General features: G+C 41.4%; 1 protein-coding gene across 4 annotated transcripts in view; it reads left to right on the forward strand.

Annotated features, from left to right (window-relative positions):
- ATJ1 (DNAJ heat shock family protein) overlaps positions 1 to 14,883 on the forward strand; it is an 86,371-nt gene that overhangs the window by 51,643 nt on the left and 19,845 nt on the right. For all 4 annotated transcript variants that reach the window (XM_010260843.3, XM_010260842.3, XM_010260841.3 and 1 more), the window contains 4 exons: positions 9,895 to 9,951; positions 12,074 to 12,122; positions 12,228 to 12,297; positions 12,797 to 12,886. In XM_010260843.3, the coding sequence (XP_010259145.1) occupies positions 9,895 to 9,951; positions 12,074 to 12,122; positions 12,228 to 12,297; positions 12,797 to 12,886 (266 nt within the window). The remainder of the gene's footprint in view (positions 1 to 9,894; positions 9,952 to 12,073; positions 12,123 to 12,227; positions 12,298 to 12,796; positions 12,887 to 14,883) is intronic.

Here is a 14,883-nt window from a genome sequence, read left to right on the forward strand (position 1 = left end):
GTGGCACGACACCATTAGGTGAAAACCAGTCTCCCCATCTGCTTTACACAGAACTCACCACTGAGGTGACAAGCAAGTATTGAGTCTCTTCTTTTGGAGTAGATCACCAGTGTTGATTCTTTCCAGATAGGCTTCCCAACAAAAACTACCAACCCTAGGAGTATAGCTCTGCACCAAACCTCACCAATAGGAAAATGGGACAGGGTAGGACTGGTGGACTGACTTAAGACTTTGAAGAACGAAGCGCAAGAGAAAATGCCATTGGGGTTAGGTGTCCAAATTCTAGAATCCGCCCTAGTGGGGTCTAAGACAACGTTATCAAGAAGTGCAAGAAGGCTCGAAATACAGTCGAAGTCTGAATCCCTCAAATCCCTTCTTAGACCCAAGTTCCACTCAATCCCAGAAGTGGAAGAGGACAGGGTGGTGAAAGACGAGATCGGCTCATTTTTCAAATCAGAAAGAGCGTACAAAGACGGAAACTGATCCTTTAGAGGGGCGCTCCCCACCCAGGTTTGTTCCCAAAATTTTATGGAGGTACCGGAATTCAAGTCATACCTAATATTAGGAATGAAAACTGGAAGCATGTCATGAATGGCTTTCCAAGGAGAGTTGCTTGTGATCCTAGCTCTGATTTCAGCGTCCCATCCGTTGTGCTCCAGCCCATGAATACTTGCCACTATTCTAGCCCATAGCTTCTCCTTCTCCATAGGAAACCTCCACAACCACTTTCCCATCAGAGTCATATTCCTTCTCCTAATACTCCCAAGCCCCAAACCACCACACGACTTACTCCTGCACACTATTTCCCAGCTAACTCTATGATCCCTCTTCTCTTCTTCCGGCTCCCACAGGAAATCTCTCATTAACTTCTCTAATTTGTTAGCAATCTTCACTGGGATTTTAAACACCAACATGAAGAAGATGTGTAAGTTAGCAAGCGTGGCCTTAATTAATGTAATTCTCCTGCCAAGAGAGAGGTATTTCTTTTTCCAGGATACCAATCTTTTTTCAAACCTTTCCATCACCGGGTTCCAGAAGCTCTCTCTCTTGGGATTATCACCTAATGGTAATCCTAAATAGTTAGAGGCCTCCCCGTGACTTCACACCCCAACACTTCAGCACTCTCCCTGATCTCTCCCTTCTCCAAATTCACCCCCACTACACAGCTTTTCCCAAGGTTAACCTTCAAATTGGACAGTTGCTCAAGCAGTTGTATCACCGACTTTAAATTCCTGATAAACCTCACATTACCACCTTCACAAAACAGAATCGTGTCATCAGCAAACTGTAAATGTGTGAGGGGGGTTTCCATCCTCCCAACCCTCCAGCCTCTAATGAGCCCCCTAGAATCTTCTCTATGAATCAATTTCCCCAAAACCTCCGCAATTAAAATGAACAAGAAAGGAGAAAGGGGGTCTCCTTGTCTTATACCCCTACTGGCTGGAAAGAAATCTACCACTGTCCCGTTCACTAGCACTGAATAATGAGAATTCCGGACACAGCCCATGATCCACTTACACCATCTAGCCCCAAACCCGAATTTGGTTAAAACTTTCCTCAAGAACTCTCAGTCCACCAAGTCATAAGCCTTTTCCAAGTCCAACTTACAGACCTCTCCCTTCTTCTTATCCCTCTTAAAGTTCTCCACACTCTCATTAGCAGTTAAAATCTGGTTTGTAATTTGTCTTCCACTCACAAAAGCTCCTTGATAGTGTTCAATGATATCCGGCATTACCTTCTTCAGCCTCAAAGACAACACTTTTGCAATGATCTTGTACAAGCTATTCACCAAGCTTATTGGCCTAAAATCCTTCGGGTGGGATGCATCTTTCTTTTTGGGAATTAAGGCTATAAATGTAGAGTTCACACCCGGATTGACAATTCCTCTCCTGAAAAACTCCTCAAACACCCGCAAGAGATCATCTTTCAAAATATCCCAACAATCCTGATAAAAAGCCATTGTAAACCCATCCGGCCCTGGAGCTTTTGTTCTATCCATAGAAAACACAACCTCCTTGATCTCTTCTATATTAAAGCTTCTTTCCATCATTCTCTTGTTCTCCACCTCTACATCTGGCCAATCCAAACCTTCTGCCCACACCCTTCTACTCACAGGCCTTCTTAGAATAGATTTGAAATGCTCCACACAGGCCCTGGAAATACCTAGTGTTTCTATCTCCCTCTTGCAGCCATTTACACCGAGATTTTTGCCTCCAGCTAATTTCCTCCTTGTGCAGGCAATCCTCTAACTGTCTTCTCAATTCTCTCCTGAGGTCATTGTCTTCCTCTCCAAATTCTCCCCTTTTCTCTTTAAAGTCAAGGCTTTCAATCTTCTTCATCAAGTCTCCCTTTCTTTCTCCTGTCCTCTCGAACTCCATCAAGTTCCACTCCTTAATTCTTGCTTTCAAGAATTATAGTTTCTTATGGAATTTTATCCCCTCCCACTCCACCGACGGGTTACACTCATGCCACCATTCCCTCACTTTGTTAGTAAACCCTGGATGCAGTAACCACATATTTTCAAATCTAAAGGGGGTAGGTCCTCTACACCTTTCCTCCTTGCATAACACTATGGGCCAGTGATCTGAGGTCACCCTTGGGAGAGCTCTAGCATCCAAGGTTCCCCAATGTTCTTCCCAATCCAAAGAGAACAGGAATCTATCCAACTTAGAGCAAATGGGTCTAGATTGGAGATTTGACCATGTAAATGCCTTATGCGCTAGGGGAATCTCTTTAAGCTCAAAGGCATCCACAAAACTGTTAAACTTCCTCATGCTTTTTGTCACCCTCTGGTTAATCTTATTGGACTCTTCCGAGAACCTTATCACATTGAAGTCCCCACCCATGCACCAAGGCCCATCCCACAAACCTCTAACATCAGCCAGTTCCTCCCACAGCTCCTTTCTCTCTCTGTAATCATTTGGTCCATAAACATTTGTGAGCACCCACATTTAATCATCCTCTTGCTGCTTAAACTTCATGGAAACCGAGTACTTTCCGATCAACTCCTCCATCCCTTCAACCACATCCCTTTTCCACATTGTTACAATCCCCCCGGAAGCACCCCACGATGGAGCCGCCACCCAGCTAATCCCCCTGGCTTTCCATACACTCCTTGCCCATTTGTCACTAAACTCCATTCTCTTAGGCTCTTGCAACAGCACAATGTCTGGGTCATACCGTCTTATTACCTCTTTTATTGTTGCTCTCTTCTTCGCACTCCCAATTCCCCTCACATTCCAACTAAGAATCTTCATTCCACTTCTTTTACAAACCCCTTGCCACCTACCCGCTACTTTCCTCCTTTCCTTCTATCTCCTTTTACCTCAAGCTTCTTGTCTCCGTCTACATCTCTCTCCAGTCTCTCTACTTCACTCAACCTCCTCTTCTTTGTTATGATTTGCATCTTCCTCTTCTATAAGCTTTCTTTCAACTCGTTCAAATCCTCCAGCTTACAGCCCAACTTCCCTACAAATTCTGCTATCGTGTCTTCTCTCACCGATTCCACCACCCCTACCTTTCCTACAAAATCCCCTTCCTCTCTGTCCACCTGCCTTTCCTTCCTCTCCTCTAGTCCCACCTCAGTTCTTTCCTCTCCAACCTTCCTCCCCTTACTGTTACCTCCCTCCTTCCTTGCTTTCTCCTCATAACCCTCTCCATCTCTACCCTCATTCCCGTCCCTCCTCTCCATTAACCCCTCCTCTCTTCCTTCCTCCCCTTCCCTCCTCCATATCAGCTGCCCTTCCACATCCTTAAACACTCTTTCAATGATTTCTCACACTTGTCCACTTCTACACCTTTCTTCCCGCACCTTCCCACAATCCTTCCTTCCCCTCTCCCCCTCCTCAGAGAGCCCGCCTACTAGCTCGACTGTATATTCATGGGCTACAGGACATGGTATAGGAACGGAATCTGGAACCTAAGACACAGGAGACACATTAGTATCACAAACCGAAATCACATGGTTACCTGGGACTGAAGGACAAGCTAGAATAGGACTGCTCCCGGCCTCCTTCTCTTGTTCCGAAGGTTGGTAACAAATTGTCTTCCTGAGTTGGTTGGGAAGTACTTTTGTCCTTTAGTCAACCTGGTGATCTTTCCACTCTACCCTTGGGTCACCCCTAGATAGCATATTCCTGCTCTGCTTCCGGTTCTCCTGGTTTTCCCCTTCTGAAAAACCTTGTGCACTCTATGGTCTTGGGAATGAGATAATCCGATTGCAGTCTTCACCCTGGAATAATCTTGCAATATTCCACCCTTCCATATCACCTCCAGCACATCTGCCTTCATTGTTTACACCGCACTGCACCCACCCTTCAAACTTCTCTTTCTTCTCTTCGGTTCTTCCCCTAGTGAAACTTAGCTCCGGCCTCTCTGAGAAGCCTCGCACGGGGCTAAGCTCCTTCAAGCTGCGTCGGGAGACCCCGCCCTCTTCTTTCCTGGTTTCCGACGCTGCGTGCATTCCCCCTTTTGGTTCGCGGCTGGGGACGATGATAGACCGAAACCGATGTCTATCATAGTCGAAACCCCAGTCACGTGTTTCTTTAGTGGCTCACGCGCCTTATAAACAAACTGGGTCGGGCCTGCTGGCCTGTTTGGGCCTTTAAGAATACCATTAGCAGCCCAGATGGGCTTTTGCTTTGGCCCATTTGTAAGCACCCGCGAGCTCACGTGACTTTTAAGAAGGTCACGCGCGTCCAGCCCTGACCCCGGTTTGGTTCTAACAGGTTCAAGTTCAAATCTTCCTTGGCCCAACCCCTTTTCCCTGTTCATAACAGTCTTGGCGCCAGTTACAACCTGTGCAAAGGACCTGCCACCCTCCAGACTGCTCACTTCTTCCACAGGCGAAAATCCCACCCCCTGCCTACTACCCTTTTGTTTCTCCAGCAAAAGTTTTTCCAATTTAGTGAAAGTGCTTTTCTTGTTTGAATCCTCCAACCCTTTCTTGCCACGCAGCTCTTCTTCTTCAACCTTCCCATCTCCCTCCATACGAGCCTCTTTCCAGAGCATCGATTCAGTGGATGAAGCCAGCCACACTGAGTAGCACTGCCTTTCGACTAGCACCTCTATCTTCCGAGGTATCTCCTCAGGTTTTACTCCATTCAATAAAATGGAAGCTGAACGAAGGTCTCCCCAAAAGGCCCCTCCTAGTGATCCTCCACACAACAAAGCAATGGCTTCAGCAGTTTCTTGCTTCCACAAATGAAAGGGAAGACCTAACAGACGCACCACCACTCCATCTTCAACAAAGAAATCTTTGGAGTTTGATCCCGGACACCATCTTGATACTGTGAAATTTCCAAGCTTAGCTTGGATGTTTAAAGCCTCAACTTCTACTCTGTTCTCAAGCAAATCCAGCAAAGCCTTGTTCTTCTCAAAGGATGTTAAAATAAATGTGCTCTTCAACTTTAACCTTGCTGTTAACAGATCTGCAACTTTCCTCCAGTCAAGAATGGGAGCTGAAGCTTTAACTATCAATTTACTTTCCCAATCCCCTCTCTGTATGTTTACTCCCATTCTGTAAATGCCTGCCCCAGCTAACACTAAAGGAGTCTCTTGCTTAGTCTTGTTCACCATACTACTAGACCTGCTTATCTTCCTTTTTACTATTGCTTCTCTTTTTACACTCATGCGTTTCAGCAGTTCACATAAGGCGCCAAGAACTGCCTTCCAGCCTTGACTCTTCCTTCCTTCTGGAAAGCAGATCATTTGCTTTCTACCCTTGCCAAAAAATTTTGTCAAGGAGATAAAATAACCTTTAAGGTTTCTCTTACACTCTACAACAACCCTTCTTCCAGATTCTGAGAAAAGCTCTTTCCAACTATTTTGCTTGCTTTTGTTACTTGCACCTTCCACAAACTCCTTGAGCCCTTCAATTACCCCCAGTCCTTCTAACAGCACCATCCCTCTCTTTGCTTCCCTGATCTTCAAACTCAGCTGACCATTTAATCTCTGCTCCTCAAATAGGAGTTCCTTAGATTCAATCTTCAAAACTTTTTTCCAACGGCCTACCTCCACAAATTCTCCCATCTCAGCTCCTCCCCCTCTCCCCCTCTCACCCTCTCAGCAACCTTCTCTTTGCTTCACCCTCTCACCCTCTCACCCTCTCAGCAACCCTCTCTTTGCTTCACCCTCTCACCGTCTCACCCTCTCACCATCTCAGACAATGGCAACAGACGAAAACACAGTTCCTCACCCTCTCACCCTCTCACTAGCTCAGACAATGGCAACAGATCCTCCCCATGCTTTCAGACAATGGCAAAACTATCACCTCTCACCCTCTCAGCAACCCTCTCTTTGCTTCACCCACATGTTCCCAATCTTACTTCCAATCTCTTATCTGTTTCGAAGCTTTCCAAGAAATTAAACTGTAGTATAACTTTCTTTTGTACTCATTGTATCTTTCAGGACAGATTGACGAAGAGAACAATTGGGAGCGGTCATGAGTGTGGAGATCTCTACTATTTTGATGCAGACATCAGTTCGGCTTTACAATCAACTGCTGCCAGTAGTCAGAATAATGAGGAGTCAATAGCTAGGTTATACTTGTGGCATGCTAGGCTAGGTCATTTAACTTTTTCATCATTGCAAGGGCTGTTTCCTGAATTATTCAAGGGTATTTCAAGTCAAAGTTCAATTTGTGAAGTGTGTCAGTTGTCAAAACAATGTAGAACTCTTTATCCAATTTCTAGTAATGAAATTCAAGCTCCTTTTGATTTGGTCCATTCTGATGTTTGGGGCCCTTCACCTCTTGTTTCTGTAGATGGCTTCCGTTACTTTATCAGTTTTATTGATCACTACCCACGATGCACATGGATCTACTTGTTAAAAGGACGTGATGAAGTGCCATGGATAACCATGGCATTTTGTAAAATGATTGGAACTCAGTTTGACAAGAAGATTAAGCAATTCCGTTCAGACAATGCTGCTGAATATTTTGAAAGATCCTTGAACCTGTTCATGGAGGATGCTGGCATGCTACACCAGTCATCTTGTGCTAGTACCCCTTATTGGAGACTGCTCGAGCTTTACTATTTCAGCACAAGGTTCCCAAGCACTATTGGTCTCAAGCAGTCCTTACCGCATCATATCTGATAAATCGGATGCCATCCAAGGTGTTGGGTATGAAAACTCCTTTTTCTGTCCTTTGTCCTAATCTTCCAGACTTTCCTCTTCCACCTAGAGTCTTTGGTTGCGTATGTTTTATACATGTAAAGGATCCAAAGAAGACCAAGTTGGATCCTAGGGCTACGAAAGGAATCTTTCTAGGGTACTCTCCTACACAGAAGGGTTACAAGTATTATGATCTCGTCACCAAGAAGAAATACTTCACAAAAGACGTGGTATTTTTTGAGTCTCAAACCTATTTTCATTCTTCCTAGAATCCTCTTCAGGGGGAGACTAGTGGGATGGAAGAGGATTCTTCTTCCCCCTCCTTTTTTGTGCCTCTTTCTGCCTCGGGCCTTCCATCTTCTCCTCCTGATCCTCCTAGTTGTAGCATCCCGGGTGAACCTAGTGAGGCTCCCATTGCACCTGTTACCAACTCTTGATGTTGCAGATGTAACTGAGGACACCAGTAGGCAACAAAAAGATATAAGAATCACCTACAACAGAAGGAAAAAGGACCCTCTAACTGATGGCAACAATCAATCGGACTCGGATCAATTTGTCTTAGCAACTCTAGGTAATCTTATCACTCATACTTCTGATTTGGATCTCCCTATTGCTCTTTGTAAGTCTACCCGTTCTTGTACTTTCCGACACCCCATTGCTGAATTTGTTCCTTACTCATGTTTATCTCCTCGTTATTATTCCTTTGTGTCTGCTCTCTCCTTTGTGCATGTCCCTACTAGGTACTCAGAGGCAGTGTCTGACCCAAAATGGAGAGAGGCTATGAATGAAGAAATGAAAGCCTTAATGAAAGCAAGGACTTGGGAATTAGTGGATCTACCAGAAGGGAAGAGCACTGTGGGATGCAAGTGGGTGTTCATTGTAAAGCATAGGGAGGACGAGTCCATTGAAAGATACAAGTTCAGACTTGTGGCAAAGGGGTTTACTCGAAAGGAAGGGATTGACTACAAAGAGACCTTTGCTCCAGTCGTGAAGCTCAACACAATCCGGGTTTTATTGTCATTAACTACAAACTTCTCATAGGAGCTACATTAGTTGGATGTGAAGAACGCTTTCCTAAATGGTGATCTATGTGAAGAGGTATTCATGGATCCTCCACCAGGTTATGGCTTTGATGGGAAAGTGTGTAAACTGAGGAAAGCATTATATGGTCTTAAGCAATCTCCTCGGGCTTGGTTTGAGAAGCTTTGTGGGGCCATGAAGAGAGTGGGATACACTCAAAGTGGTGCAGATCATACCTTGTTCATAAGGAAACAGAATAACAGACTTACGACTCATTGTCTATGTGGATGATATGGTGATTACAGGGGATGGTTTGGAAGAGATAAAAAGATTAAAGGAGTTCTTGCCTTCTTAGTTTGAGATCAAAGACTTGGGCCATCTAAGATACTTCCTTGGAATTGAAGTTGCTAGGTCACAAGAGGGCATCTATATATGTCAACGGAAGTATGTCATTGATCTTGTAGAGGAGACAGGTATGATGGGGTGTAGACCAGCAGATACTCCAATAGAATAGAACCATGGTCTACAGGAATCAGTAGGAGAGTACTACCTTGATAAAGAGAGATACCAAAATCTGGTAGGGAAGTTGATATATCTGTCTCTCACTCGACCATATATTGCTTATGTTGTACATGTTGTTAGCCAGTTCATGCACTCTCCAAAGATTCCTCATATGAGAGCAGTGGAGACAGGAAGTCTACTGATGCTGATGCTGATTGGGCTGATTGGGCTGGTTCAAAAAACACAATAAAATTGAAATTGAAGCGAATACTGATGCTGATTGGGCTGGTTCTGTTGGAGGGAATTTGGTTACATGGCGAAATAAAAAGCAGAATGTGGTTGCTAGATCAAGTGCTGAGGCTGAATATTGAGCTATGGCTCATGGTGTTTCTGAACTACTGTGGCTTAGGACCCTTCTTGGTGAGCTCGGGATAAAGGTCGAGTGTCCTCTCAGGCTGTACTATGACAACAAGGCTGCCATCAACATTGCAAATAACCCAGTGCAACATGATAGGACGAAGCACATTGAGATTGACCGACACTTCGTTAGAGAAAGAATAGTCTCAGGGGAACTCTGCATTCCTTATACTCCTTCCGAGATGCAGATTGCAGATGTGCTAATAAAAGGACTAGCTTCAACGAAATTCTTAGACTTACTTGGCAAGCTAAACATGACTGACATCCATGCTTAGCTTGAGGGGGAGTGTTGGTTGGGCTGGTTTAGTGTTTATGTTAGTCATATTTGTGTCTTAAGTCCTTAGTTATTGGGCCTAAACTTGTTTAATGTTTTATTTGTCTAGGTGTCCCATCACTAATCAGGGGCATTCTAGTCCATTCATGTAACATTATTTTGTAAACATCTATATAAGATTGTTGGGCCGGCTGAAGTGTGTAAGCCGCCATTCTCAGATCTTCTTCTTCTTCTTCTTCTTCGGCTGCTGTATTCCAGCAAACACATAAAATAAAATGTAAACAAAGCCCCATGAGATAACAATTAATAAATTCTTTCTGTGACCACTGGATTGCATGATCTCTACATTTCTTCTTACACATATTCTAGATGTTAGTTGCTCCTTCTATCTTACACCTATATCTTGTAATTCACTTAATTTGCGAGCTGTTTTTGCAATTTATTTGGATTTGAGGGTGGGTAAACTAATAGGAATATTCCATTTCTCTTGGTAATTATGTTTATAAACAAGTGCTTCTGAATTTTCTCATCTACTGTTTTGATGGTTCTATTATAATTCCTTTGTACAGGCTATTCTTGGTGGTAAAGTTGATGTGCCAACTTTGTCTGGGAAGATGCAAGTTGAAGTATTGTCTTTTTATTTCTTTCCCTATTATTATTTTTCTGCTCTTTATATTTTTGCATATGATGTATTCAAATGGTTCACAATCATATGGCACATGCTATATCTCATGTTGTGTTGTCAAAAAATCTATCTGGGATGGTCATCTGTAGTACTGTAGTATCAAAAACCAGATACAATGGCTTTCAAGGCTCCAAGGGTTGAGCTGACATGTTGGCATGTTAAACCACCATATATAGTAAAATCACAACTAAAATAAGGGTGTTACCGTGTTGACATATTCTGTTTATGAAGTAAGCAGACCTGTGTTGAAGGCAACAGGTATTCCTACGAAAAACTTGAAAAGGAAAAAAAAAGAATACCCTTGTAGGTGGTAAGACCATGGTTCATGATATTGGCGATATTTGGCAAAATTTCCCCGAAATATCCATATTTTTCTAGGTGGATATGAAAGCTTACAGGCTATATGTTTAAGGTTTAAAATTTTAGAATATTATAAAAGCATTTCGATATTTCATTGAAATCATCCTAATTTTTAGAAGTATTTTCCTAAAAGATTCAGTGGAGAATTAGTGATTAGATAATTGGTTTACTATTTTGATATGATTCACCTACTAGGTAACTGCAATTCACCTACCAAGTCACCATGATTCACCTATAAGTCACTATAATTCAAAAGAAAAAGAAAAATGCATATAACTACACAAGAGTTTCTCAATCTAATGAAAACATATAGCAACAAAAAAGACAAAAAGTCAAAATGGCAAGTAATTAACATATTTAATGAAAGAGAAGATGGCTAAAAGATTAAAAGGGGGAGACAAAGAGAAAGATACATGTTAAAGTCTTTTTATTTTCTCCTTTTTAATGTATATAGTTCTTTCTTTGACTCTTGAGCCTCAAATGTGCAATTATGTTTCTGCTAATTTGAAGGTTTATCATCTAATTCCTTGTTTTTAGAAAGCTTTCCTAATTGTTTTTAGACTTTCCAAATATACTAGCGAAATATCTCCAAAATTTCTTCATCTCTACATGTCAAAATGTCCATAGATATAGTAATTGTGAACCATGGTTAAAACAAAACTGTCCAATTCCATGGAAGCTAAGATGTGAAGAGAAGCAAAGAACATAGAAAAGGAACTGAGCACCAGTGGTTTGGACAAAATTGGCTGATAATATAGCAAAACAAACACCAGTAGAAACCAACTATTTTGGGGAACAATCGACATTGACAGGAGAGTTAAAGCAATGTAAAGGGATTAAACAATGGGGGGGGGGGGGGGAGTGGAAGGTTCAGGTAGTGGGTAGTGCTGGGCACTATTTGTATAAACTCATCTGTACATACTTTCAATTCTTTTCATATCTTACCTATCAAAAGAAAAAAAGGAAACCCTGGTATTATGAATTTAGAATTGGGGATGGTGTGCTTTCAGGATAGCTTGGGAGAAATCTTCCTATATTCATTGGCCCTGTTTGAATTGCACACTTAAATAAGGTGATATTCTTTAACCTTTCACTTCACTACAGAAGTATTCCTCTCTTAAAAAAAAGAAAAGAAAATGGCAAAATAAGATGTAATTTTGTCAATAATTGAAATAGTACTTGGTGGGTTTGCTATTTTTTGTTCTTTATAATAGGAAAGCAAAACTTTTTTTTTTTTTTTTATAGGAAACGGTAACTTTCATTAGATAAAACCAGAGGAACAACTGTCACCTTCTAAAGTAAAAGGTGACCCCTGTATAACAAATAACTTACAACACTGCACAAAACAAAACCTCCCGGTTCACCCCTTGTTTTGCTAGGTTGTCAGCTAATGCATTTGCTGACCTCCTAGACCAATACACTTGTGCACCCAGTTCCCTTGTGGGGCTCAATAATTCCCTTACATGTTGTCTAAGGGACCACGTTCCCAAACTGTTTGATTGCAGCCAACCTACTACTAATAGGAAAGCAAAACATTGTTAATTGATATGTTGCTTAGATCAGGTGTTCTTTTCTTAGGGAGATACAATATCATCAGTTCCTGGTGATTTATATACTGGAGACTCCTTTGCTTGATATATTTGCCTATCTATTTTGTTTTCCCCCTATTTTCATTATATATTGTTTTCTTATGCTACTCTCAGATACCAAAAGGAGTTCAGCCTGGACAGCTTTTGGTATTAAGAGGCAGAGGTGGGTTTCTGTATGCCATATTTTCGGCATTAAGTTGCTAAGGCAGTTTCTTCTTTTCTTGCCTTTTTGTTCATACAGTTAATCAATTTTGTATGAAATGTGCAGGATTGCCAAAGCAAGGTGGTTTTATCAATCAGGGTGATCAATATGTGCGGTTCCGTATAAACTTCCCTACGTAAGTTATTCTATTTTGTACTGAACAGCCTTAAGTCTTAACACACCAAATTTTCATCTTGATCAATAGGGCATATTTTCTTTCATCAATCTGAACTCTTAAATGTCTGGGCTAGCCCTTGTGTTGGCCACAATCCATTCTCAGTGGTCAATATCTCATTTTGACCAGTCAGACCATCAGTCTTGATAAGTGATAACTATGTTTCTGGACCTGGCTAACCCAAAAAACAGCCCTGCATACGATCATCTGGACTAATATAATATAATTGGATTCAATCTTTAGAAAAAAGCTACTTTTACCACCCCCAGCTTCATTTATTTCACCTGAAGGGTACAAAAGATTCTGAGACCTAAATGTTTCACCTATTATTTTCACCAGATAGCTGGAAGTTTCTGCCTGAAAAATGTTTCACCTAATGCTCCTTTTCCACTCCTACTAAAGTTTCCGAAAGGCCCGAAACACACTAAAAGGTGAAGTCTTCTGTTTTTCCCCTTTGCAGTTCCTTGAATGAACGTCAACGTGAGCTGATAGAAGAGTATGCTAGGGATGAATGTAATTCTGGAAATAACACATCTGCTGAAGGAAACTGGTGAGCATGTTGATTATACGTGCACCTCAAATTTACAGATTACTTGGATATTTGTTTCTTTTTGAGAACAATTTTGACTATTTCTGATTCTTGATAAGCTTCTAGTAGACTCATCTCTAACTCCAGTTAATTTAGGTATTATAAATGATCCTTAACTTGTCCATCCCTTCTAGTAGGCTCATCCTTCACTTATCCATATTTAGTGCTGAATGCCAAACATGAGTGTTTAAAGCAATCAAAGTTGTAAGTTGGTTACCAAAATTTTATACCTTCAGCAGTCTAAAGTCATTAGACAAAGCAGATAACCTTTTCCAATTTTTCATAATAAGTAGTTTGACTCTTTTTATATTGTCATCTGAAAGGGAGAAAGAAGGTAACTGCAGACCTGATTTTTCATAAAATTTGATCTGCTTAAGAGAAGCATCTCTTCACAAGAGTCGCATCCCTTGCCTAAAAATGTTTTCCCATGAAAATTCCTTTGGGATTAGATCAATTGATTGGCCAAAACTAAATCATTCCTTAGAAACAATGTTCCCACAAGTGCATAAGCCCATTTATGGTGTTCACACCCAAAACCTGCCGAAATTCTTCAGTCAACCCGAGTTGTAGGTGGCACAATTCCTTCTCTTGGGTTCAAAATTGAAGCTCCAACGATGAGATTAGGGTTCCTATTGGTTAGGAACTAGGGTTTTTGGACTTGATTTTCTATGTTAGGGTTAAGGCTTGATTCAATTTATCTCATCAACCTCTCCTCGTAGTGGAGCGAACCAAAGCCCTATATAATATGGCATCCATCCAGCGCCAAATTGAGTAGAGATCTACTGGGATTGGAATATCTCCTAAATCTCTGCTCAATCCCAAATAGGAGACAAATGCAAATAAATTGGAAACAATCCAAGTATAAAGGGGCATAGGATAGGCAAATCTCAGTCAGTGTGAGACCCATAGGGTTCCTTGTTTGAACCAACAATCATTTGATTTTCTGCAGTGCCGTGTGACACTAGACCAAGCCCAACTTGGTCCAGGCCCAATTTAGAGTCGGGCTATGTTGGGCCCAGCCACCCGCAAGGCCCAACAATGTAAGTTTGAGTTGCATGGTATCCAACAGGCATAGTTGTCAAGGCAACAAGGCGCCCTTGGAGGCTCACCTTGCCTAATCGTCAAGCAGTTTTGTACTTTCTATTGTAAAATACTTTTTTATTCTTTATTTTTTGAGATTAGAATTATAAAATAGACATGATTAAACTAAAATATTCATTGTGTGTTTATATACTAATTTCTTTTATTATTTTTCTTATTTGTTAGGGTTTAATCAACACAAACTTTGCTAAATGCTGTATTGAACCCTCAAATAAGTAAGGTAGAACTTAAAGTTTTGTCTAATCAACACAAACATTTCTAAAATATCTTCTTTTCTGTTCTTCTAGCTTTTCTTCCATGTCTTCCATATCTTCTTTTTATTTTCTTCTTTTTCTATAACAAAAGTAAGGGTTCAGCCCTTGCTGTCAATACCCAACGTTGGGAACAATGGGGAAGGACTTGTTCCCTCACAAACATCCAGTGGTTGTCTTCTACCATGATGAATTTCCATAGAAAACATTTTGCAAACTAGATGATAAGACCATTTTGGAATCACCCGCCGATAGGATTTATTTGGGAATCCATCAAAGAGGACATAACAGAGTATTTCCTTTGATAACGAAGCAGTAGAACTTGTCATAATGATCATTTGTCTACATTCTTTTCTTGAATGTACCAACACACCTTGTCTTGAGTGGTTGACAGTTGTACTCTGTTTATATTCTCATTTCATCATTTCCAATAAAAAATGTACCAACACACCCAAGTATACTTCTCAATCGAGCCTCACTGGTCAGTGATGTTAATTGTCAAATACAACCAAGTCCAAAGCAAGACAAACATTGTTATCAAGTTCGAGGATCACTAGCAACGACCCAGATACTCCGACTACAAGTCCAGGATTCATCTGAAAGCGA

Source organism: Nelumbo nucifera, chromosome 6 (assembly GCF_055504915.1).
Source record: "Nelumbo nucifera cultivar China Antique chromosome 6, China Antique-T2T, whole genome shotgun sequence".
Taxonomy (NCBI): domain Eukaryota; kingdom Viridiplantae; phylum Streptophyta; class Magnoliopsida; order Proteales; family Nelumbonaceae; genus Nelumbo; species Nelumbo nucifera.